Below are 25,290 nucleotides of genomic sequence, written 5' to 3'. Positions count from 1 at the left end.
GCAACAGACAGTGCTTTGCAATGTTTTCCAAAGACCAACATTCGAGAGCAACTTATTTTTTAGGTTGGATGAAACAATCTATTGTTATTATAAAACCTAGTTCAGGAAAATCATGCACTGCCGACACATTTTTATGTAACTCTGTACCACTGACACCAATGTTGTTTAAAAAATTTTTAATGTGAGCATTTTCTTTTGGTTGAGTTCATTTTTCACTTTCAAACAAATATCTTGTGCGAGTTTTGTTAATGTTTCCCCATCCGATAACCTTATCTCTACCTTCAGGCATTCTGTGAAGTCAACAATGACAGAACCTAATCATGAAGTTACATTGGCAGAATGGTTGGCCACTGTCCATTTGGAACAGTATGTTCCCATTCTTCAGGAAACTGGCTGTACCAGGGTAGTTGATCTACCCTGGATTGGAGATGATGGCCTCTCTCAAATGGGAGTGATGTCTCCTGGAGATCGCAAAATAATCATGTTGCAGCTGCAGAAAGAGGATTGGGAAGAACATAAAGGGTTTGACGAGGTTGAGAAATGTGCAGGTGAAGGTACAGTGTGTGAGATGAGGGATGAGATGAGAAAGACCAAAACTACGGTGAGAACAAAGAAAAACGTTTTGCCAGAATATCAAGAAAATGATGCACACTGGTCACGTGCTGTTACAACGATCACAACTGGATCCGGGAGCGATGATCATGTTGGAGAAAGAACTGCACTACAACCAAACATAACAGATGGTGATTATGATGAGCCTCAAAAAGCATTTCCAAGAAATGCCGCCACTCCTGGGTCAGGAAAACGTGGGCCGTTGGAAGGCAGAAACGACCCTGCAGTTGGGAGCAATACAGCAGTACAGAGGCCGCATAGGCAAGGTTGTAATGTTCTGTGGCTGGGCAGGAGCACGGACACACCCCGTCAAGAAGAGATCCTGGATGACCAAAACGGTGTCGGTTTGTCAAAGTATGACGTTCTAGAAACACCACTCATTCCTCAACATGCCAGTGTTGGGATTCCACCGAGTGAAATATCCCCTGCAGCAATTTCATCATTGCAAGGGACTGCCCTTACCCAATCGGTTTCATGTCATTCATCATTTCCTTTAGATCTTCACAACTCCAAGTTTTTGGTCATACCGAAACACAAACACTCCTCTTTCATTCGTACTCCAACTGTGGAATCAGTTTTGAAACCCCTAAAGAATGAGGAACAGGCCTTTGATGATTCAGGAGCTATTGTTGGGGACAAGTTAAATGTGATAAATCGGCAAGATCTTTCAAAGTCCATTGGAGAGAATATCAGGTGAGGGCTCTTGTGAAGTGTGAAGTAAAGGTGTTTGTGGTGAATATAATGTGCAGAAATTTTAGCATTGAAACACTAAAATCCACACCGTTTCACTTGGTTATTATAATTCACATCACAGCCTGAAACTTTGCATGCATATGAGGAAGACTCCAAGGAAGTGCATGAGTGAAAATTGTGTGTTTGGGTTTATTAAAACACCCCTTTTGAAGATAATTAACGGCCTTATTTAATTATATATATATTTTATTATCAGGCGCATCCTCGGTCACCGCTCTCTGGTGTCTTCTGGTGTATCCTGGGTAACCTTGCTGGGGTCTGAAGTCACCATGTTTTTGGCCTGCTCAACCTAGCCTTGACTTGGAACAGGCCGCAATGATATTGTTACGGCTGTGGAAATTCGCAGAACACCATATACTGCAGGTCCTTAGTTCAGTTATGCCGATAAGTCCGTGTTCAGTTAGATTTCCCCACCGTTGTTTAATGGGAATTATTCGTGTCATTGGGCTGTGATCTTTGAGATAGCCGTTTTTCTTTACTATCGTTATTTTGGACCAACCATCAACATCACTCTCATCAACCGCTTCACAACAACCACCAACCACAACCCCACCAACACCACCAACATCGCTCTCAAACAACCGCTTCAGACCCACCGTCCTCCCACCACCACAACCACACACGTCTTTCAACAAACCACACCATCCTCATCACTTCAACCACAACGCCAACCACAATTATGCCAATCACCTAACCACCTTCCCCGGTACGCCAACTACCGATCACCTTCTCCATAAACCACACTACAACCCACTCCGCTTGTAAAACCGTCTCTACCAAGGAAAAGGAACAAGGGATTCCAGTAACGCCATGAAAAAGAAGAAGGTATTCTGATGGCGTGCGGATTTTCCCGCCTGTTTTTCCCGCGCTCCGCAAGGGGGAGATCGTTCGTCATTGGTCGGTTCATAGGGGCGAGGCGTTGGAAATGGGTAACGCCTCTTTCTGGAAGCTTCCCTCAGGAGCTGGAAGTGGGGCGGAGTGATAAACAGGGAGGAGTGAGGCGTTGGAACTGGGTAACGCCTCCTTTCTGGAAGCTTCCCGCAGGAGCTGGAAGTGGGGCGGAGCGATAAACAGGGAGGAGCAAGGCGCTGGAACTGGGTAACGCCTCCTTTTTGGAAGCTTCCCGCAGGAGCTAGAAGGAGGGCGGGGCGATAAGCGAGGAGGAATAAAAGGGCGCACAGAGCAGCCGCGAGGAGAGAGTCTGCGGCTCGTGGTTTTCTGGTGGTCTTCTGTCTGTCTTGGTCTTGGTCTGTGGAGAAGTGGTTCGTGGAGCATCCCGTTCGTTGGAGCTTGCAGTCGATGGAGAGTCCGGGCATCGCGGAGGGGACGCGGACTGGAGGCGCCACTCTGCCAGCTGTGTCGCGTGAACCTGCGCGTTCGTGTAAGGAGAGCCGGAGAGAGCTCGCCGGCCACGCGGAAGGCCCGAGCTCAGCCGCGGCTACACTAGCTGCCGTGGGGACAGACGTCGAGGCTCAAACCACAAGGTGCCACGAGGGTGCAGGTAAACTGCAACGGTCTCATGGGACTCGTTCGGTCTGCCAAGTCCCACGCCATAAAGGTCTACAGGCCCAGCCTGACCCCATTGCCTTTGATCGGGTCTTTTCATGTGTTTCTTTTGAATGAATGTTGGTGGCGCCATCTATAAGTAAAACTGGTTAAGTGCTTGTACATTATTAATAGTAGTCGGTTGTAGCGCTTCGCCTTGCCCGTGTCTTTGTCCCCGTCCCGCAGTCTTCATAAAACAACTGCATGCGTGTTTTGCTTTTGTTGACTGTATAAGTGTTTTTCATTGCATGGCTGTTTTTTGTGCATGTATGTGAATGTTACCCGTTCGTCACGTCATTTCTCCCCCATTGAACCGCTATCTCGCTCTCGCAATACTAGTTAGTTTTTAAATAACCGATAAATAGAATTGGGTCTGGCGATTAATACCCGCTCGGTTATCCCAGAACGGAACGGACCGCTTAAGCGGTTCGTGTCCAAGCAGGCCTTCACCGGGGTACGGTCCCTCGGTAGGTTACCCGTGTGGGTACTTAGGTATATCGATATTCGGCGATTGACCCTATTTCACGCGGGTAGAATACGGACTGGTCCATGGTGGGATTAAAAACCCACCCGTGACTGGTTTCTGGCATTGTTCCAGAAAGTCACGACTGAATTGTCCGTCCGGTGGGCGAGACGGCCGCCATTGGCTAAAGCGGTTGTTCACACGCTGGGCGGGCGGAGATTCGTAACAATATTTTCACGATAAAGTTTTTTTTTTCACTTTCCTTACTCATATTATTTAATGCCTGTTCATCATAGCTACGAATCGCTGGGTACATTGTAATGTTTATAAACGCCCCGAGACGCCCGCGTTCATGGCTTTATTTTATTTTTGCACATGCCATAACCTCGGTAATCTCTTAAACTAAGCAGAATTTCAAAATTTAAGCTCCAGAGTCTAATTTAGAAGCAGTTCCGACTGCTAAAAAAAAAAGTTTTATTTGTCCAATTCGGACAAATTTGACATTGCGGGCATCTCCGGGAGGTGTATATTTAATATGACGGTTCCGTGATTGCTAATCGTGTACCAAGCAAGCCGTTTCTTATCAACCGAGCTTTTGGAGTGCTGAAGCCACTTGGCAAGTACTCTACAATATTCACACTGTTACTGTTTAAGTCGATTGACATACAGTATTCAAAGTTCAGGGCTACTCGCCTGCATTGGCCGTGTGTTGCTCTGAGGTGAAACAAGCAGTGGCTGGCTCACAGAAAATGTGAAATGTTATTTTCCACGACATTTCCCCTTTTTGTACAATCTTCCATTATACAACCGGTCACTTTGGCATTGATAAATACAAATAAAAATTAAATGTTTAATTTTTAAAAGTTTCTTCGAATGTTTTGCTTGGTGAAGCCTGTTGGCACGCATTCTTTAAGTTTCAATGGTGATACCACGGTTCTCTGCCAGAGGTAGGGAGGCAAAATAAATTATTTGATCACAATGAGTAAAATATGTTTTCAGTTATGAAATAATGAATCGCCACACCACGGCGGGAAAGATGAGAGGTCTGCATGCTCGCTCTGTGTAGCCTGGATTTGAATCCCAACCAAGCTATTAACTGTCATCCCAGTGTTTCACTGACAGGGTAATTCATCAATGTATGTCATCTCACGGATGGATGACAAACTTGGCGTCACATGTGCCGGAATTCCTCTCCCCTCTCCCCCCCCCACTCCCTCTCCTTCCCTCAACCCTCCCCCTCTTCCCTCCCCCTCTTCCCCTCCCCTCTCTTACCCCTATCCCACCACTCTGTCTCCTTCCCAACCATACCCCCTCTCTCCCACCCCTCTCCCTCACTCCGACCCCTCCCTTCTCCCCCCCTTTCCTCTTCCCTCCCTCTATCTCTCTCTCCCCACCCTGTTGAGGGAACTAGGTCTCAAAGTGTGTGTGTGTGTGTGTGTGTGTGTGTGTGTGTGTGTGTGTGTGTGTGTGTGTGTGTGTGTGTGTGTGTGTGTGTCTGTATATCTCTGTCTCTGTCTCTGTCTCTCTCTGTCTCTGTCTCTCTCTCCCTGACACCCTACCTCCGGGTGGTTATGTTTAATACGACGGTTCAGTGATTTCTAATCACATGCCAAGCGAGCCGTTCTTATCAACCGTTTCATTGGAGTACTTAAGCCACTTGGCAAGCGCTCTACGCCATTCGTACTGTCACTGAATACTGTATGTTGATCAACTTGAACAAAGCTCAGGGGTCACTCGTGCGCATTGGCTCTGTGACGTGTTGTTCTGTGGTGTAACAAGCGGTGCCTGGCTTGCTAAAAATGTGAAATTTTATTTTCTACGATGTTTCTCCTTTTTGTTCTTCCATTATACGACCCGTCACTCCAGCATAGATGAATGCGAAGGTAACGAAAAACAGGTTGGTAGGAATCGGAAGCAGGTTTTTATTTTATTTATTTATTTTTTTACCAAACTTGGTAAAAACGTTATTCGAGAGGTTTTCAGCGACACAAAATACACCAGAATACCGAGATAGTCATTTATTGACGAGGTGGTGCTGTAGCTGTTCAGAACTCATCTCAACTGTTTACTTACTGTTACAGTCTAAAGTATGGACTCATCTCAACGATGGTGGATCACCAAATGAGCAGAGATTAATCAAACTGACATGGCTACGACCTGATGAATGAGTCACTTCACGTGACTGTGCTTGGCATTGTGTTCACCATAGGCTTTCTTGGCCTTTCTCATGAGATCTCTCAGTGGATCAAACTTATGACCCAGAGTTTTACAGGAGTTGGTTTTACATGTAAGGAGAGCAGGTGGCCTCATTTGACAAGATCCCTCAGCAATCGATATTGTTCTTGCGAACTTGTGAGAAGATTCTTTCCTCTTCGACATGACTGTGAGGCAGGATAAGTGTACGTGCTGAACCACTGTAAACAGAAGGCAAAATCGTGACTCCCCGTTTGCCCTTCTCATCAACGATGCAAACCTGTTGTTGACTTAACGGTTGACCTCGATGGCTTAATATCTTAGGGTCTTGAGTTTGAGCTCCTGTCGTTTGATTGAAATAACACCAGGTGGGTTGACACAGCCTGTCATCCTTCCAAGATCGGCAAAATGAGTACCAGCTTACTGGTAACGGGGCACTGTATCAGCGGCGCAATCGCACTTCCAGAAAAATGATGCAACCAGCAGGTACAGGCTGCATATGAAGCAACAACATCATAATTAATATCTCATGGTACCAATTACCATTCCAAATTCAAACGGTAATAAACATTCCTGAAATGGGATACTGCCCTCCAGTCAATGAAATAGGATGGGATACTGCGCTGTACTCAAACCTGTAGTTCTCTCTGTCGGTCATTGTCATTAGATGGTGTCATGTATCCTATTTAATTATTTTTGATTACAGTTTGAATTTGGTAATCCGAATCAAATCAAATCCTGCCATTTAAAACACTCCAAAGTACTGATAAACATCACCAAGATGTGGAAGAGCGAATTGGAAATCACAGATCGAATGATTCGTGGTGATGGAAATATGGTCGACGTGATCGGAAGTGACGTGATACTGTGTGCAGAATCCTGGAGGATGCCGACGTGGCCATCGGTGAGAGAAAGCTCATGATGTCACACAGCCAATAGACTAGACACTAGAGTGATCACTTGCATATCGATTACAGGTCGCTCCATGTTTATCAGTCGGTGTGTCAATCCTTGTGGAATGGAAAGGAAACATTGTGTTTTTAAAATTAATCGTACTTTCCATCCAATACGGTCTTGACCACACTAAAACGGGTCAAACCCATAAAATCCGGGTCACTTGCCATGTACGTAGTATTTCACGGTCACAACATGCCGAATCCATGAATGTCATGGGTGGAAACTGATCGCATTATTTCCCGATTCTGCTTTAAACTTAATCTCTATATTTTAATTCCAGAGAGCATCAGTTCAATCACAAATTAATCCGACACCATTAATCTATCAAAATATACAGTGTAACAAGCACTCGTGAAGTTAACAAAGAGAAACATCATTCCAACGTTACATTTGGATAGGGAGCAGCTTCTTCCGCATTGAAAGTCAAAATCGTAATTGTGTCGAGGTATTGATGAAACGTCCCACCCACCTTAGGACATCGGCTGGGACTCGAAAACGTTCCACAAAAGTTTTGGCAGGGCTAGCCACAAAACTGAGGGAGTAGTTTCGGGTCGGATGGACGGACGCACAGACACACCTGCTTTATAATCTTTCCTATAATTCATGGACTGAAGTCTGTGGGTTTGCTTGTCATGCTACTCCTACAGTTCTGTGCCAATTACATCCAGACTTGCTACAGAGGATCAGCATGACCTCAGTTAATGTATCGGGTTATTTTTTTTTTAATCTCTGCTGGTGATCTTTGGGGGGTTGAGGGAGGAGGATGCCAATTCTCGATGTAAATGTCTATCATGTTGCGCCACCTTCAGGTTGGGGAGGGTATTACAAGTCCCCACTATTTACAGCACAGTGTTCTTGTTCCCACATTTTCCAGTCCAGTAGGATGTTTTGAATTATATGCAGACGGTGTGTTTTTACTTCATGCACGTAATCTGGGTTATTTATTTTTTGCAAATGCAGAGCTGTCAGTTGCCTCGACACCACCCAAGTAAATGTATGCGTCAGAGGAATGAGTTGCATGTTGCATGTTGCCTGTTGGGTGGGTACTCTGCGAGTATAGATCACACCCGATTTCCAAGCCGTTCGCCGTATAACGTATCTTCTAAATTACAGAGTCAATTTTTTTTCCACCCATCACATGATGATTGGCAGCTGTTTTCACATGATGAAACATCTACAATGCAACATTGTTTTTAGAATTCGTTCGTTGAAATTCACCCCCCTCCCCTCCTCATAAACTGCAGCACTCTTCTCCCACACCTCTCTCTATTTCTCTTACCCCCTCCCTCCTGGAGTGTATATCAATGTGTGGTGAGGTGTCGCTCTCCTCCCCCCCCCTTCCTCACTCTCCCATCCTCCCCTTCCTTGCTTTTCTGGTGAGGAGGGTGTTTGGATATGGACACCCAGCAGGATTAAAAACAAAACCTGTCAAAGGGTGGAGGAGCTCCTTGTGAGCCAACGGCCATCCGTATCTAGTGCCCAACGGTGTCTGCGGACGTCCTCCTGCAGTTGGGTTACTTTTTTTAGGAGGTTGGTGGCAGCATTTGCACTCCGGCCACCGTAAAACCCTTCATTCCACAAAACACAAGAAAACCGTAAAGAAAAACCCACTCCTTGGGAGTACCTCCTGTGCAACTGTCCTCCACAGAGCAGCTCATTGGATGACGGGATTGAGGCAAATCCTTCGAGACCCCCACTCTTTGAAGATAGGAGGAAAACCACAGGGTAACCTTCCCGGGTCAGATTGTGGTAGTGTGTGTCGGGGTGGTGTTGAGGTGTCATCCACCAGACAGCGGTCTCCTTGGGTTAACCTGAGGTGGTCCTTTTGGGTGGGTGCCTGGAACGTCCTATCTCAAAGAGAGGATGATCACCTGTCTGTTATAATCTGAGCTCAAGCATTTGAACATCGGTATTGCAGCACTCTCTGAGGTTTGGAGACTGGATAGTGGTGAGATCATAGCGGGTGGTTACTCCTACTATTGGTCTGGTCGCCCTGAAGGTGACCATGCTCAAGGTGTCGCTGCAGCTGTGTCCAATAATCTCATTCCAATAGTAATTGCAGTAACACCAGTAACCGGGGTATTCTGAGACTAAGGATTCGTCACTCCTTGGGTGTCATTTCTTTGGTCTCTGTACATGCTTCGACTGGGGAAAGTGATCTCACCATGAAGGACGCATTCTATGCTACACTCAAGTCTGATTGATCAGTGCCCCCGGTGAGATACTCTTCCACTCTTGGGGGATTTCAATGCATCGACTGGAACTGATAGGGATGGTTATGATCCGTGTTAGTCCCCATGAGTCTGGAAGTGCGAACCAAAATAGCACGAAGTTCCTTGACTCTGCAAAAAGCGATGGACTTAGGGTGGCTGGTTCATGGTTTCAGCGCCCACACGCTCATCGCCTGACTTGGTATTCTGACTGGTCGTGTGGCAAAGGAAATTGACCATGTGCTTGTTGATGGTCGCTGGAGGAGGATCCAGAACTCCAGGGTCCACCGGATGCTCAGTTCCTCAATACTGACCACAAGCTTGTTGTAGCAACTCTGAAGTTGCAGCTTCAATCCGGGAGAATGCTACCATCCCAACCTAGGCTGGATGTTGGCAAGCTCAAGGATGAGAGGGTAGCTGAGGCATTTGCGAAAAGGCCAAGTTGGGATTTGGGGGGTCTGAGTGCTTTGGGGAATCCTGAGGAGTTGTGGAGTGCCTTCAAGACCACCATCCTTGATGTTGCTGCTGGATGTCTTGGAACTCACCGTTGGCCGAAAAAGAATTTTGTCTCTCAAGGGACACTGGATAACATTGAGCAGAGTCGCAGGGCCAGGCTTAATGGCAGAGCTGAGCTGTTCAGGGAGTTGAGGCGTAAAACTGTTCGTGCACTGATGTGGAGAAGGAGGCATATGTGCGAGGAATCTGTGAGGGGGTGGAGCATCACCTGTGGTCAAGTGATTCTCGTCCTGCTTACAGGGGAATTCACACATTGCGTTCCTCCAAGCCCATCCTTTGATAGACTGCGATAAGAGCGGAGGGTGGAGGGCTCTTGACAGAGGAGTCCGAAGTGAAGGCTGGCTGGGCCGGTTACTTTGAGTGGCTATACAAGGCTGATTCACGAGCTGTTGAGTTGGATGTCAGGGTTGTTACTATCCCTCCAAACAACTGTGATCCACCTTCGTTTGTGGAAACACAGGCTGTGGTGAACCGGTTGAAATGGGGTGAAGCTCCTGGGATCTGTGGCATCCATGTTGAACTTCTCAAGGCTGGTGGAAATGCTGTACTCATGTCATTGCATGCAGTTATGTGCTCTGCCTGGAACACAGGCTTCATCCCAACTGACTGGAAGAGGGGGCTTGTTGTCCCTCTGGAAAGGGAAGGGTGATCGCCAGGACTGCAGCAACTACCAAGGGGTGACGTTGCTCTTAGTTTCTTTGGTTTCGTCATTGGTTTCGCCACCATCTGCTTGAGCACCAGCATCCAGAGCATTTTGGGCTTTACACAAAAGAGGTCAACGATTCACCATATCCTTGCCCTTTGGGTTTGTTTGATTTAACAGCGTTTGATTCAGTGCATTGGGATGCCCTCTGGAGGTTTCTTAGTCTTCGTGGGGTGCCACCAAATCTGATCAATCTGATGTCTGAACTCTACTCTGGTACTGAGAGTGCTGTGAGTTGTGGTGAAACCATCTCCGACTAATTTCCAGTTGTGAATGCAGTTTGTCAGGGGTATGTACCGGCCCCCACACTTCTCAGTGTTTGTATGGACTGGACTCTGGGGAGGATGTTGGAGAGATGAAGCTGCTGTGTGTTGTTTGGGAATGTCAAGATCTCTGACCTTGATTTCGCAGATGATGCAGTCATCTTTGCGGAGACTGGAGATCCTTTTGGGGGCCCTCGAGGTGCTGAATGAGGAGTCAGAGTCACTGCGAGTATGGGTTTCCTGGGTCAAAATTAAGATCCAGGCTTTCAATGATGTCTGAACTCTACATCTTGGATGCTGCTATCTTGTTTGTACCTCACCACTGTTTGTGGTGAGGATGTTGAGGTCACAGAGAGATTTACTTACCTTGGCAGTGATATTCATGTCTCTGCTGGCTGTGAGGCAGAGATCAATAGACTTCTGGTGTGGGCCTGGGGAGTCATGGATTCACTGGATCATGGGGTGTGGTGCTCTCAGTACCTGTGAAGGAGGACAAAAGTCTGAGTCTTCAGGTCCTTGGTGCTTCCATTCTTGCTCTCTGGATGTGAGAGTTGGACTCTGATCCGGGATCTGAGATGGAGACTCAATTCCTTTGGTACCAGGTCTCTTCGGAGAATCCTTGGCTATAGCTGGTCGGACTTTGTGTCCAACGAGTGGTTGCTGAGAGAGACTCAAATGAGATTTTTTTTACCTGCATGGTTCGTGAGCGTCAGTTGTGGCTGTCTGAACATGTGGCTCGTTTTCCTCACGCTGATCCTGCTCACCAGATTCTCTCAGCAAGGGAGCCTCGTGAGTGGAGGAGGCCAATCGGCCAACCATGTGCATTGTGGTTGCAGCAGGTTAATCAGAATCTTAAGATGGGGATGGGCCAGGCATCTGCCTGGGGGATGGCCAGACGGAGGCCCCTGTAGTACCGTTGGGAATTGGATGCAGTGACGTGCTGCTCCAGCACATGCTCCCCAACCTGACCTGACCTGACCTGACATAATAATGGTGAGTCTCATTCAATCCCGTTTCTCATATAAATTACATTCAGAAAATGCTTGCTGTATTCAACTTTTTTATTTTATTTTAACATTTTCATTTTATTTATATAACAGTATGTGTATATATGTATATATATATATATATATATATATATATATATATATATATATATATATATATATATATATATATATATATTATATCACCCTATCAAACAGCATTTCTGATTATACACCACCTTTCTATGCAGCACCGTGCAGGTCACTCTACTTGCAACACAGGTGAGAAAAGGATACAAACAAAAAAGCAGCTGATATTTAATAATTTACTAGATGACCCATGAACCCGTTGGGTTCCCATTGTAACAGCGGTTGATAAATAAATGTTTTCAAAAAAAAAGATAGCTCCAGCGAACTATACTGCTAAGGTTGTTTGCATGGCTCAAATAATTCCGAAGACAACTTGATTGAATCGGGAATTGATTTTTAATAATTTTTTCGTTGCCCGATTTGAATGAAACATGGTACTGCATACCGCAGGAGAATGGTGATTAAGGTGGCCGTAAAAATTTTGTGCTATCGTGTACCATTTTGGCTGCATTTCGGGAACATACATACATACATATACAAAATGAGAGTTTTGATAATATATAGATAGATTCAGATGGTTTTTAATGGGTGAAAGTTTATTTTTATTTATTTTCTCTGAAAACCTGTCTGTCAAAACACTATACCATCTATTTATTACATAAGCAAAAATGGTGGAAATTTACCTCTTCCCTTCTGTGCTGTATTCTCCATACGTGAGGGGTGGCGGACGAATGTGACATGGTGCTTCACGCAGGGGAGACGGCACATGTCCTCAAAAATTCCTCTTATGTGCACATATGTAAAAATCTGTATGATAAAAAGAGCTGTGTCTGTTTGTTTGTCTGTTTGTCTGCCTTCTGTTTGTCGTGCTCTAACTTGAGAACGCATTCAAGGGCTTAACCAATGACGGTGGATTCAGGTAACTCCCAGGAAGGTTTGTGATGCAAAAATAAAAAAATGAGGGAAGGTTTGTGTGTGGGTCCATTGTGGGCACACATGATGAAACTGCAAACGCCAACTTGCGATGCTGGTTATCCTCACAGGAAGGGAAGGATGTCACAGGAATCCTTTTTTGTTCTTGTCCCATAGATTAGCCATCACAGCTCCCATCAGCGAAGTTATTGGTCTTGTATGCTCGTCTATATAATAATATGCTTATTCATCCGTCTGTGTTAACGCTCCTTTCCACCCATTGGTTGACCAACTGGCCTAACTCCACCCACAATTGTAACCTTTAAAAAAAATCATACAGCCACCATTTTGGTGATATGCAAAGCCAAACACATCTTCGGAGTTGTCATATTCACAATTGCCATGCCTTCCCTATAGGTTTTCTCTTTAGTGCAAAACAACCAAAGCAACTGTTAAAACGTTCATCAGATTTTAAAACGGTGGAGCCGATAGCCGTCGCATGCCTTGTGAAGGGCACAGTAGTTATTGGCCTCAACCTTCATTCCTTCGGCTTCAGGCCTCTGGTGTGAGCCGATGGGTCAGTGCAATTGGAATGTATCCGAGCCACACGACCACAATGTATTATCAATGCACACCAGCAGTGGGCATGTTTTTGCTGCAAACACAGGTTATTTTTGATTAGCTCACCTGGAACGTAGTTCCGGGCAGCTGATGGGATTGTGCGTCGTCAGTCCGTCCGTCCGTCCGTCCGTCCATCTACAAATACTTGCAACTTCTCTGAAACTACACATACGATTTCACTGAAAAATTACCACAACCTTCATCACCCGTGATGTACCAAAGTTTGTTCATGGCATAAAAATAAAAACAGGATCTGAAGAGGTCTGCAGAGGGAGTTCACAGGGGGTTGCCCCCCCTCTCAGATAGGTATTTGCTTTCTTCTCAGAAGCGACACACATAATTCCGATCTTCTTCCAGCATATGGCAGCTTGGCTGCCAGGTAGCTATCATTTTGTTGGGGCACGACTCTGCCGTTGATGCTGTGCCCCTATCCCAGTACACTGGTACTCATTTCACTGACCTTGGAAGGATTGACAGGTTGAGTCAACCCCACCCAGTGTAAATTCAGCTGCCAACGGGGCTCAAACTCGGGACCCTAAGATTCCAAGATGACAGGTTGAGTCAACCACACCTGGTGTAAATTCAGCTGCCAACCGGGCTCACTCTGGATCCTAAGATTCCAAACCAGCTACCCAAACCACTAAACCAAAACCAAGTTGTTAAAAAAAAACACCGCTTTAATATATGAAACAAATTAGTTACCAGAAATGTTTTTGAAATAATACACCGCTTTAATAATGAATGTTAGTGCAATATTATTGGCCTATATGTACTGTGTCATTGGAACGCACGTGACACATATCCTTTCAATATTTGATGATCATTTTAACAATCGTTTTGTTTGTTTCACACTGAATGGAAAACTCAGAGACAGGGTATGCATGGTGATTGTGAATATGACAGGTTTGATGATGTGTTAGACCTAAACTGCATGAAAATAAAAAATGGTGGTGGTTAGAGTCAGCCGTCGTCCTCCGTAATGACGTCACGGACGTAATGATGTAGCACGACAGACGGGCAGAAAATAGACGCCACTAGTTTAATATATAGATGAAAGCTATTTTTTTTTAAAAAGAATAAAATATCTGTACAGCATCAGGTCAAATTAAATTGTAGCTTCATGTTTGAATTTAGACTTCTCAGCTCAATTTCTGTTTCACCTCCTTACTTTACCTATCTGGGCCCAGCTTTGGAGCAGAGTCGCAGTCTGAACAAGGAAACTGCCTGTCAACTCTTGCAGAGACTGTGAAAGAGGCAATGTCTCCACTGGACATAGTCAAGAGAGTTTGGGAAAACTTGTCCAACCAAATCTGTGCCGACTGTTCAGCACCTTATCCGACCTGGGCTTCTGTCAACAGGTCAGGTCAGGTATGGGAGCATGTGGCAGAACAGCGCGTCGCTGCGTCCACTTTCCGCCGGTATTCCAGGGGCCTCCGTCTGGCCATCCCCCAGGCAGATGCCAGGCCCATCCCCATCTCCTTGAGATGATGGTCAACCTGCTGCAACCATGAGGCACGTGGTCGGCCCACTGGCCTCCTCCACTCATGAGACTCCCTCGCTGAGAGAATCTGGTGAGCAGGATCAGAGTCAGGAAAACGAGCCACATGTCCATACAGCCGCAGCTGACGCTCACGGACTATGCAGGTAACAAATCTCATCCGAGTCTCTCTCAGCAACCGCTCGTTGGACACAAAATCCGACCAGCGATAGCCAAGGATTCTCCGAAGAGACCTGGTACCAAAGGAATTAAGTCTCCGTCTCAGATCCTTGGTCAAAGTCCAAGTCTCGCACCCATAGAGCAAGACTGGAAGTACCAAGGACCTGAAGACTCGGATTTAAGGTGCAGCTTTAGAGTTGCTACAACAAGCCTGTGGTCAGTATTGAGGAACTGAGCACTCCGGTAGACCCTGCAGTTCTGGATCATCCTCCAACGACCGTCAATGAGGACATGGTCAATCTCCTTTGCCACACCGCCAGCGTTGGAATACCAAGTCCAGCGATGAGCTTGCGGGTGCTGAAACCATGAACCAGCCACCCTAAGTCCATGACTTCTTGCAAAGTCAAGGAACTTAGTGCTATTCTGGTTCATAGTTCCTGACCCATGGGGACCAACACACACCTCATAACCATCCCTATCAGTTCCAGTCGATGCATTGAAATCCCCCAAGACTAGAAGTGTATCTCGTCTGGGGCACTGATCAACCACAGACTCGAGTGTGGCGTAGAATGTGTCCTTCACGGTGAGATCACTCACCTCAGTCGGAGCATAAATAGAGACCAGGGAAATGACACCTAAGGAGTGGCGAATCCTTAATCTCATAATACGCTCGTTGACCGGTGTTACCTCAATTATCATTGGGGTCAGCTTATTGGACACAGCTACAGCAACTCCTTGGGTATGGTAACCATCAGAGCGACCAGACCAATAGTAGGTGTAACCACCCACCATTATCTCACCGCAATCCGGTCTCCGAACCTCAGAGAGAGCTGCAATCCCGATGTCCAAACGCTTGAGCTCAGATGATAACAGAGACAGGTGATCATCCTCTCTTAGGGATAGGACATTCCAGGCACCCACCCGAAGGGACCGCCTCAGGTTAACCCAAGGAGACCGCCGTCTGGTGGACGACACCTCAGCACCACTCCGACACACTCTCCCGCAATCTGACCCAGGGATGTTACCCCGTGGTTTCCTTCCTATCAAAGATTGGGGGTCCCGAAGGCTTTGCCCCAATCCTGTCATCCGGTGAGCTGCCCTGCGAAGGGAAGCTGCACAGGAGGTACTCCCACGGAGTGGGTTTTCAGATTTTTTTGCGTTTTGCGGAATGAAGCATTTTACGGTGGCCAGAGTGCAAATCCTGCCACCAACCTCCTAATAAGAAGTAACACAACTGCAGGAGGACGTCCGCAGACACAGTTGGGCACAAGATATGGATGGCCGTTGGCTCACAAGGAGCTCCTCCGCCCTTTGACAGGTTTTGTTTTTTAATCCTGCTGGGTGTCCATATCCAAACACCCTCCTCACCAGAAAACCTGGTGGGGGAGACGGTTTAGTCGCCGACAACCCGACCATGGAACAGGTTAGTACAGGTTTACATGGTACCTGTAGCAGGTCACAGATCGAACCTGACCTGACTATGTATGTGTCAACCTGTGCGTGGTAATCTGCAAGCAGTGTGCAGGTAACATTTACTATCCCTTTGGACATACAACCTTGATGTCTGCATATTATACTGCATATTATGCTTTGGGTTCATGACCATCCACAGGGCATCCTCATATGACCACTGCCAAAACAGGCGGTACCCATGGAAGAACTAGAGAACACATAATGGATGCAACAGAACAAAATGAACAGCAGAAAGAGGGGGAAACACCAACAGTAGGATTTAGGTTCAAAATAGACAGAGATGGGCAAACAAGGGATACGGGTAAGAATAGGGGGGGTCAGGGAGGACACTGGGGGTGGACAAAATCGATGGAGAAACAAACTCTCAGGAAGGAAAAACTGGATAAGAGAGGGGGGAGGGGGAGGGTAGAAAAGATCATGGTTTTGGATTGGAGATTATCTGAGGTGGTGGTGAACAACTGTCTTGAAGACGTAGAGCGAATAATGAGATTGAAGAGAATGTGGAAGTTGGTTCCACAAGTGGGCAAAAAGAAGAACAAATGAGTGGAGGTGAGCAGTGATCCTGGATTTAGGTAGCTTCACCAGAAGGGGGTTGATGGTGCCATCGTGGACTGTGTGAAGGATTTCTTTTAACATCCTTTGATGGATGGAGGGATGGATTATTTTGATCGATGAAGTTGATGGGTGGATGGATTTAATATCAGTTGATGGGTGAATGTTTCAATGGTGGAGGAAATTAACATATACTGTATATAATATTGTGACGGTTCTGAGAACCAAGACCCACCAAGGCAATGGCACACAACATATAGTGGTTCCAAAGCAAGTTATTTCATAATTACTTATTTCAAATAGGTCTAGTGTCTGGTGGGTTACCAAGGGAATATTCGTTGTGAGGGATTAGGTAGGTTTTCCCCATTCTGCCCCATTTTCTTCCTTGCAGACAAACATCTCACACGATGCTGCGAGCAGCCTAATTTGCATCGGCATGCCAAAACCTGTTTGAATCTGCGCGCCACAACCAAACTGACATCTCCGCCACCATAGCGTTCTTCACTACAATTCTCCCACGATGCCAGCGATAACCAGTCTGCCTGCTTCAGATACACACCAGACTTTATTGTTATTCAAACAGCACCATTCAAGCTCACTTTTCCAGCCTGTTTCCATGATCCACATTGCCTCACCCAACAATGACACTTCAATTCCACACTCACATCAAACCTCATTCATCTCACTACTACCCACCGCCTTCGTGCACCTCAGGACCATCATCTCACCTCACCCACGGACACCTTTGGCTTACGATCGGACCCAAGCTCAACAATGTTACAAATAGAGCCTTTTACACCAAGGTACAAGTGTGCGCTTGCCATTTCATGTTCCTCTAATAGTGGGGACCTCCCTAATATCCAGCAAGCCATCTATGCCCTTTCCAGGCATTTGAGAGACAGATTGGGACCACTGCACATCACCCCCATGTTGAGTCATGAGCTGACACGTGTGGCGCAGTCAGAGGACAACTGGCCCAGCTTTACCAAACCGACCAATTCCTTCAATCCTCATCTGTATGCATCATCACTTCCTCTTGTCTACCATTTGTCATCACCTCAAATCAATCGGTCGGCCTATTTGCCTTCCAATTCGCTCTTCGACTTCTTACTGTGATATTTATTGGTACTTTTGAATATTTTGAATGGTGCGATTCGATTTGGATTGTTTTCATTCGTATACAGGCTGTCCACAAATTACCGTTCCAAATTCAAACCGTAATAAAAAAAATGAATGTAATGGGATACCATGATGCAGTTTGATGCTTGTGAACAAACATTTCTCAAAGTTTATTGTCAAAATTTGTCGAGATCATCAGATGACATTCATCACCATTTATCACCACTTGGTCTCGATCAACCAGGCAACATTGCTCTTTCTTGTGGGGACACTATTTGCAGTAAATGTGACGTCACACATCACAGGCGACAACTGGAAATGAAAAGTAAATAAACCTTTGAAAAATATTCTTTGTTTGAGAAATGGTTTGTATGTATGTATGTATGTATGTATGTATGTATGTGTGTGCATGTTGTCTTACTAGGAACCTCATTATCATGATTGATTCGTCAACAAATCGAAAAGCACTTTTTTCTATATTTGGTTAACCCTTTGTGAAATGCCAGACTCGACGGCACTGAGGTGGTTTTATAATAACAGCCAGAGAGTTGTCTACTTTGACAAGCATATGGTCAGATGAACCGATTGGAGCAGAAGAATAACAGGAGATATTTTCAGGGAAATTGGTCAAAATCAGTTCTAGAAGAGATGGAGTACCGTTGGTTGAGATCCTGGTTGGGATGTTGACACATTGTGTTTGTCCCAATGAGTCGCAGAGGGACTTTGCTGAAGTGCCATGGCAGGTGAGAGAGGTACCCACACCCAGCTAACTTGGCTGATGATAATTGAAGTCACCGCATAAGAGAGAGAGAGAGAGAGAGATGAGAGAGAGAGAGAGAGAGAGAGAGAGAGAGAGAGAGAGAGAGAGAGAGAGAGAGAGAGAGATACAGAGAGATACAGAGAGATACAGAGAGATACAGAGAGAGAGAGAGAGAGAGAGAGAGAGAGAGAGAGAGGACGAGAGAGAGAGAGGACGAGAGAGAGAGAGGACGAGAGAGAGAGAGGACGAGAGAGAGAGAGAGGACGAGAGAGAGAGAGGACGAGAGAGAGAGAGGACGAGAGAGAGAGAGAGGACGAGAGAGAGAGAGGACGAGAGAGAGAGGACGAGAGAGAGAGAGGACGAGAGAGAGGACGAGAGAGAGGACGAGAGAGAGGACGAGAGAGAGAGAGAGAGAGAGAGATATATATATATATATATTTATATATATATATATATATATATATATATATATATATATATATATATATATATACACACATACAAACAATGAGAGGATAGAAGTTGGTCCATGTTTTCAGCGAGCGAAATGTAAATGGAGTCATCACTGTTTGGTGGATGGTACAACACACATGTAAACATGAGGTGGGGGTGGAGGAGAAGCCAGAGCCAGAGGTATTCCTGGGGGTGTGGAGGAGTGAGGGCAGTGCATGGAGAGTGAAGTATACTGAAGGTGATAGGTATAAAATACAATAAACAAGACCACACACACAGACGTGCACACAGACGGGAAGAAAAGGGTAGGCCTCAGGGAAACCCGACATGAAAAGATGACACATACTCGCCAATTAGCACAAGTTTTAAAACAAAACTGAACTAGAAACATACAGTAAACATGGAAGCAACAAATAACAGAAAACTTATGACAAAAACGACTGGAAAACTTATCTTTGAGAGAGTCGGCAGAGACCCTGAGAACACCACCACCGTCGCTCAAGAACCAGAACCAGAAGGACCCAAAAAGACGTAGATAACCCAAAGTCTCCAAGGACCCCAAAGACCCAAAAAGGACCCAAAAAGGATCCAAAAAGGCCCCGAAGACCCAAAAGTCCATGGAGACCCAAAAGTCACCGAAGACCCCAAAAGTCCCAAAATACTCTAAAGACCCAAAAGACCCCTTAGACCTTAACACCATTTCGACTGCTTACACTCTTCAGACAGATTAGACAGCTTTAGACCCTTGACCATTTAGACCACTTGGACATTCTTGTGTCACAAATAAATTTCAAATAAATATAATATCACCTTAATACAAATATATTTGGAGAAATGAAGTGTTTGTATTATGATTGGTGTAAATCATGACAACACAGCAAGTCTGTGACATCAATCTCTGCAACGACGTATGGAGAGGCAAGTGTAGCACCCAATCCACGCTTTTTTGTGATCGGGCTCAAGCACAGGCCTGTTGTTTACAAGCAGGTCGGTGGCCTCTCTTTTTCTTATTACCCTCGCCAGAGGACAGGGTATTATATTTGGGTCTGTCTGTCTGTCTGTCTGTCTGCTGATTTGCTACTTGTGAAAATCAAAATTGTTTTCTGGATTTCGCAAGATTTATCAAGTGTATTGGTTGGTCTTGTGCATTATTCTGTCTGTCTGTCAATTGCTTACATGTTACAATTCTAAACCGATCTTCACAAAACGTCACCACATGGTGGAGTTCTTTATATGCAAGAAGCTTATTATTTTTGAGGTCAAAAGGTCAACATAGGCCAAAGGTCAACAACTTAGGTGGAATTTCTAAAATCCTCAATTTTCATCCGATTGACTAGAAATTTGAACATAATTTGCATATAAGATCAATTAATTCAATCACCAATCATTTTTGAGTTCAACGTCGGCCAAAAGGTCAATACAGGCCAAAGGTCAATAACTTGGGTGGAATTTCTAAAATCCTTCTAGTGACTAAATTTTCATCCCATTGACTTGAAATTTGAAGAGGATTTGCATATCAGGTCAATGAATCGGTGAACAACTATTTTTGAGGTCAACATGGGCCAAAAGGTCAACATAAGCCTAATTTCTAAAATTGTTAATTTTCATCCGATGGACTTGAAATTTGAATAGGATTTGCGTATTTGGTCATTGAATTCAACCACCAATTATTTTTTTAGGTCAAGTTTGTTTTATGGATTTCACAAGTATTGTGCTGTGCACATCTTTCTTGTTTCTTTCTTTGTCTGTTTGTCCACATAGGTGTGAGTATGGTTTTTCTCTGCAACTGCTTGTTGGATTGATGCGAGATTTTCACCAGAGGAGCAACTACTCATGTAGACTATTTTAATTATAATTACTAGTACGTGCCCGTAAAAAATAAAAATAAAAAAAAATTAAAAAAAATTAATAATAAATAAATAAACCACACAGGCCGTTTCTTCGCTCTCGCGTGCCCGTACATGCGTGAACCGGAACTTCGATATTATTCGCAGTGAACATTATTCGCAATTTAGTTTTAATACCCAATTATTCAATTAGCGCCAACGTATTTTACCTTTTCGTAATGTCGTGGCAAGGAAAAATAAAAAGAGAAGAGAAGAGAGAGAGAAAAAAATTTACTTCCTGGTTCGGAGCATACCAGCACTCTGATGTTCCTGAAATTTATACACCGTCTAATATGAAAACGATCATAAGTTGGGCCATTGTGTTTATCTATAAATGCGCATAAGAAATCGAGAAATTATTAGAATACACGAAGTCATCACTCTCCGGAAGCCCATACGTTGTAACCGGTAATGGGGAACGTGGCTGTGCTTCCCTTCCCCATCGGCCACGCCCACGCAACAATGTGTCTTCCCATTGGTTTGGTAAATAAATGGCCATAACTTGGGAAGCACTTGTCCGATTAATATCAAACCTTGAAAAGGCACATCCTCAGGTCCCCAGCAATATACCTGGCAAGTTTCAATTAGATCGGACCAGAGGTTGTCGAGAAACAGCGGTCACACAGACACACACACAGAGATTGCTGGAATTATAGATAGATTATATCATAGGTCACGTCGTGTGGCAACCATGTTGGAAAAAATTAAAAACTTGGACCTCTGTATCTCCAAAACCGAACCATGGAAAATATTTAAACTTGTCACATGGCAATACTCTTCATGGGGAATAAGTATGTTTTTTTTTAAATGATGTCATCAGCGCTTTTGTTATGACATCATAATTGCATATATTGAACGCTACATCTGCTCAGTGTGAAAATTTTTGAGGATCACCTTGGGATAAATTTGTCAACTGAAAAATTAATTACGTCATCGGTCATGTGGTTCGGCAGCCATATTTAAAAATAAATAAATAAATAATAACCTTCAAAAATCTTCTTCTCTGAAATGGCTGAACAGACCAAGGCGAAAGTTTACAACAATGACTGCCTATCCACGTGGAACAATAAGTCCCCACCTATGACGTCATAGGTCACAAGGTTTGGCAGCTATATTTTATTTACCCTGAAACCATTAAAAATCCTTGCCAGAACGGCCTGACAGATCGAGGGGAAACATCACACACATGTTCCCCAAGCCTTGTGGATAGCAGGGTGTTCACGAATAATCGATAGGTCACATGATCTGGCAGCAATATTGGATTGAACGAAAATATAAAAATAATTATTTCTCTTGAAACGCTTCATCAATCCATGTGAAACTTCACATTTATGATCTAGTAGGAATGGATAATATATGTTTTAAATTTCAACCTGATCGGACGATGGTTTGACAGCCAGAATTGTTAATTTTTTTTGAATCTGGGTTCTTTTTGTATGTATAAATACTTTTTTTTAATCGAATAAGGCTCACCTGGATGGGTCTGAGGGTGGAGGAGTAGCAGCTGAAACCTGAATCCTATCCAGGTTCCTCCTGATGAGTCCATCTTTTATTTTTGCTTGTTCGGGTTCCTTCTAATGACTCCAATGCAGTACTGTACCTATTTGGTCTTCCCTTTGATTTGAATTGAATTCATTTTAATCCAATTCTGAATTGAAGTGAATAATAATAAACGTCTTTGGTCAGGGTCAAGTGTCCATTCAAAGCGGGGTTGCATCAAAGTGGGACGTCTTGGTACCTGGTCATCACTGCCAGCAGTTATAAAGTGGCAGTTGTAGTTGTGTCTCATTCATTACGAAACAAACCAGTGCACAAACACCACACAAAACAAGTCCTGGCGAGGGTCTGCAATCTCTCTTTGTTCACCTCTCCTTCCCAATTCCATATCCAGGCAATGCACGACGTCATCGTCTTGCGCCGAAGGAAGGGAGCACTCATTTTTTATTCTGTAGATTTGTTTTTTTTTTTTTTTTTTTTTTTTTTTTTTTTTTTTTATACCTTGGTCGAGGCTCGTATGAGAGCTAACACACAACTCACAGCAAGGAGGCATGAGACAAGAGGGGCGGGAGTGGAAGGGACAAAACATTGGGGAACAGACACAGGTGAACTGTGGAAGGGAGAGGGATGGGGATGGGACGGGGAACATGGCGAGGGGAAGATGGACATTAAAGGGACTTTCAGGAAGGAAAGCAGGAGAATTGAAGGAAGTGGGCTTGGGTGGATTATCGGGGTAGAAAAGATCGAGGATTTGGATGGGGGAAGATAAGAGGTGGTGGTGAACAGCTGTTTTGAAAGCCTGAAGGGAAGAATGGGAAAGAATAGAGTGAGGAAGTTTATTCCAAAGGCGGGAAAAAAGAGGAATGAAAGAGTGAAGATGAGCAGTGATTCGTGATTTTGGTAGTTTTACCAGAAGGGGGTTGTTGGCGGACCTTGAGCGCCCTGTGGAAATGTGGTTGGGACAAATCGCAGAGAGAGCAGGGGGGCAAGGCTGGAGAGGAGTCGGTAGAAGACAGAAAGACCACCGACCAACCTGCGGTGATTGAGTGAGAGGCCCAAAGACTCAGCTTCATTGCGGGAGATGCCAATGATCTTAAAAGCCCTGGTTTCGACAGCGTGAAGTCGAGAAAGGTGGGAGGCAGGAGCACCAGCCCAGAGGGGAGAGCAGTACTCCATCAGGCTACGGACAAAAGCTTTGTAAGTGGTCAGGAGCTCAAGAGGGCCGAGGAAGGACTTTGCACGACGGAGGATTCCCAGTCGGCGACTGGCTTTTGAGGCAAGGTTGGAAATGTGACTTTCCCAGGAAAGGTCATGGCAGATAGTGAGACCCAGAAGCTTGAAAGAAAAGACTTCTTCCAGAGGATTGTTGAGAAAGTGGATGGGGGTTTTGTAAACGGTCCTTTCGAAGAGACATAGTGAGAGTGTGAGATTTGTCTGGATTGAAAGACATGTTCCACGTGTTGGACCAGTTTGTGATTTTATCCAGATCTGCAGTGAGCGAAGAAGCTGCTGCTTGCCGGTCTGAGGGATGACAGATGGTACGGCAGAGGGTTGAGTCATCGGCAAAGAGAAATAGAGGATTTTCCAGAGAGTCCGAGAGATCATTGATGAAAACCAGAAAAAGAACAGGGCCCAGAACGCTACCTTGAGGAACTCCAGCCTGCACAGGAAGAGGGGATGAAAGAACTCCATTTAGGGCCACACGTTGACTGCGACAGGAGAGGAAGTCTGCGAGCCATGAGTGGAGATGGCCTTGTTTGTTTGTTTGTTTGTCCTTGTTTGTTTGTTTGTTTGTTTGTTCTTGTTTGTTTGTTCTTGTTTGTTTGTCCAGGTGATATCTCATCCTTTTGAGCTATGAAGTTGAAATTTTGGGACAAAAGTGAAGATGTGCTTTGGCAAAAACGCTATTTTTTTATTTTTGCTGAATCAATTAATTAATTGATTACTTAATTATTATCGATTTATTAATTACTTATTTATTTTCTTTCTCATCTGGGAGATATCTCAGGTACCTTTTGATCTAGGAAGCTGATATTTAGCCATGACAATGAACAAGTGATTTGGCTATAAATGGGATTTTTGATTTATTGATTCATCAATTAATAGATTCATTATTAATTTTTCGATGAATTACTGAGTTTTCAAAAAGTTCCACATTTGGGTGAAACAGTGGTGGTTTTGGTTTTCTTTGCCAATAGATTTAGAAATTAATTATTCTACGTTATTATTTATTTATTTTAATTATGCAATTAATCAGTTCATCCATCAAATATTGTGCACTGCTCCTTCCCAATTCCGTCTTCATGTGTTGCACGGCGAGTATCGTTTGTACACATTCACCTCAGAAGTACAGTGCTTCCTCCCAATTCCGTCTCCATTTGCTACACTATGGCATTGCCGGGCGCCCAAGACGCCCCGGCAATGTCGTGTGGTGGAGGATATGTTATTTATTTATTTGGCATGGGGAAAATGTACTTTAAATGTACCTCTACTTGGTCTTGTTTCCTTTCTGTTTCTTCTTTTTTTTCTTGCAGTACAGCTTTCTCTGCCCTCTTAGTCTTCCAACCATCCCCAGCTCCTGCAGATTGCACCCATTCTTCCAGTAGCCCCTCCTGCTAAAACTCTCAAAAAGCAGGCTTACCACGAACCTCTCTTTTGCTTTTTTCTCCCGTTTGTGTAACTGTTTTGTGGAGGCAGTTCAATCGTGCTATTCTCTCCCAGGGTTCAAGTAGCTGGTACACGACCATCTTGTGTCACCCCCATCCCTGCCTTGATGTTTTCCACCCCCATTCACCCCTCTTAAATTAACCACCTCTCTCAATTGCAGGTTATAATTTATTCTATCTCTCTCTCTCTCTCTCTCTCTCTCTGTCTCTGTCTCTGTCTCTGTCTCTGTCTCTGTCTCTGTGTGTTCTAGCCTTGGTCACCTTTTCCACCTTTTCCACAAGCTTCAAGACGATATAAAAAGAAAAAAGCATGTGGATCTGAGCTACAAGTTTGGTGGGTTTGTGGTAGGGTTTAGGGGTAATTAGGTGGGAGTAATACACTATGATCGATGTTAGACTACCT

General features: G+C 44.7%; 1 protein-coding gene across 1 annotated transcript in view; it reads left to right on the top strand.

Moving 5' to 3' along the window:
- Window positions 1-1,069: 1,069 nt before the first annotated feature.
- Window positions 1,070-25,290, top strand: part of LOC147010283 (arf-GAP with Rho-GAP domain, ANK repeat and PH domain-containing protein 1-like) — a 46,802-nt gene continuing 22,581 nt past the window's right edge. The window contains exons 1-3 of the mRNA XM_085859377.1: window positions 1,070-1,305; window positions 14,012-14,180; window positions 15,976-16,006. Coding sequence (XP_085715503.1) covers window positions 14,082-14,180; window positions 15,976-16,006 — 130 coding nt within the window. The 5' untranslated portion in view covers window positions 1,070-1,305; window positions 14,012-14,081. The remainder of the gene's footprint in view (window positions 1,306-14,011; window positions 14,181-15,975; window positions 16,007-25,290) is intronic.

The sequence above is a fragment of the Eptatretus burgeri genome, chromosome 16 (genome assembly GCF_056783735.1).
Source record: "Eptatretus burgeri isolate ZD-2024b chromosome 16, Ebu_testis_v1, whole genome shotgun sequence".
NCBI lineage: Eukaryota > Metazoa > Chordata > Myxini > Myxiniformes > Myxinidae > Eptatretus > Eptatretus burgeri.
This window is presented reverse-complemented; position numbering and strand designations above follow the sequence as displayed.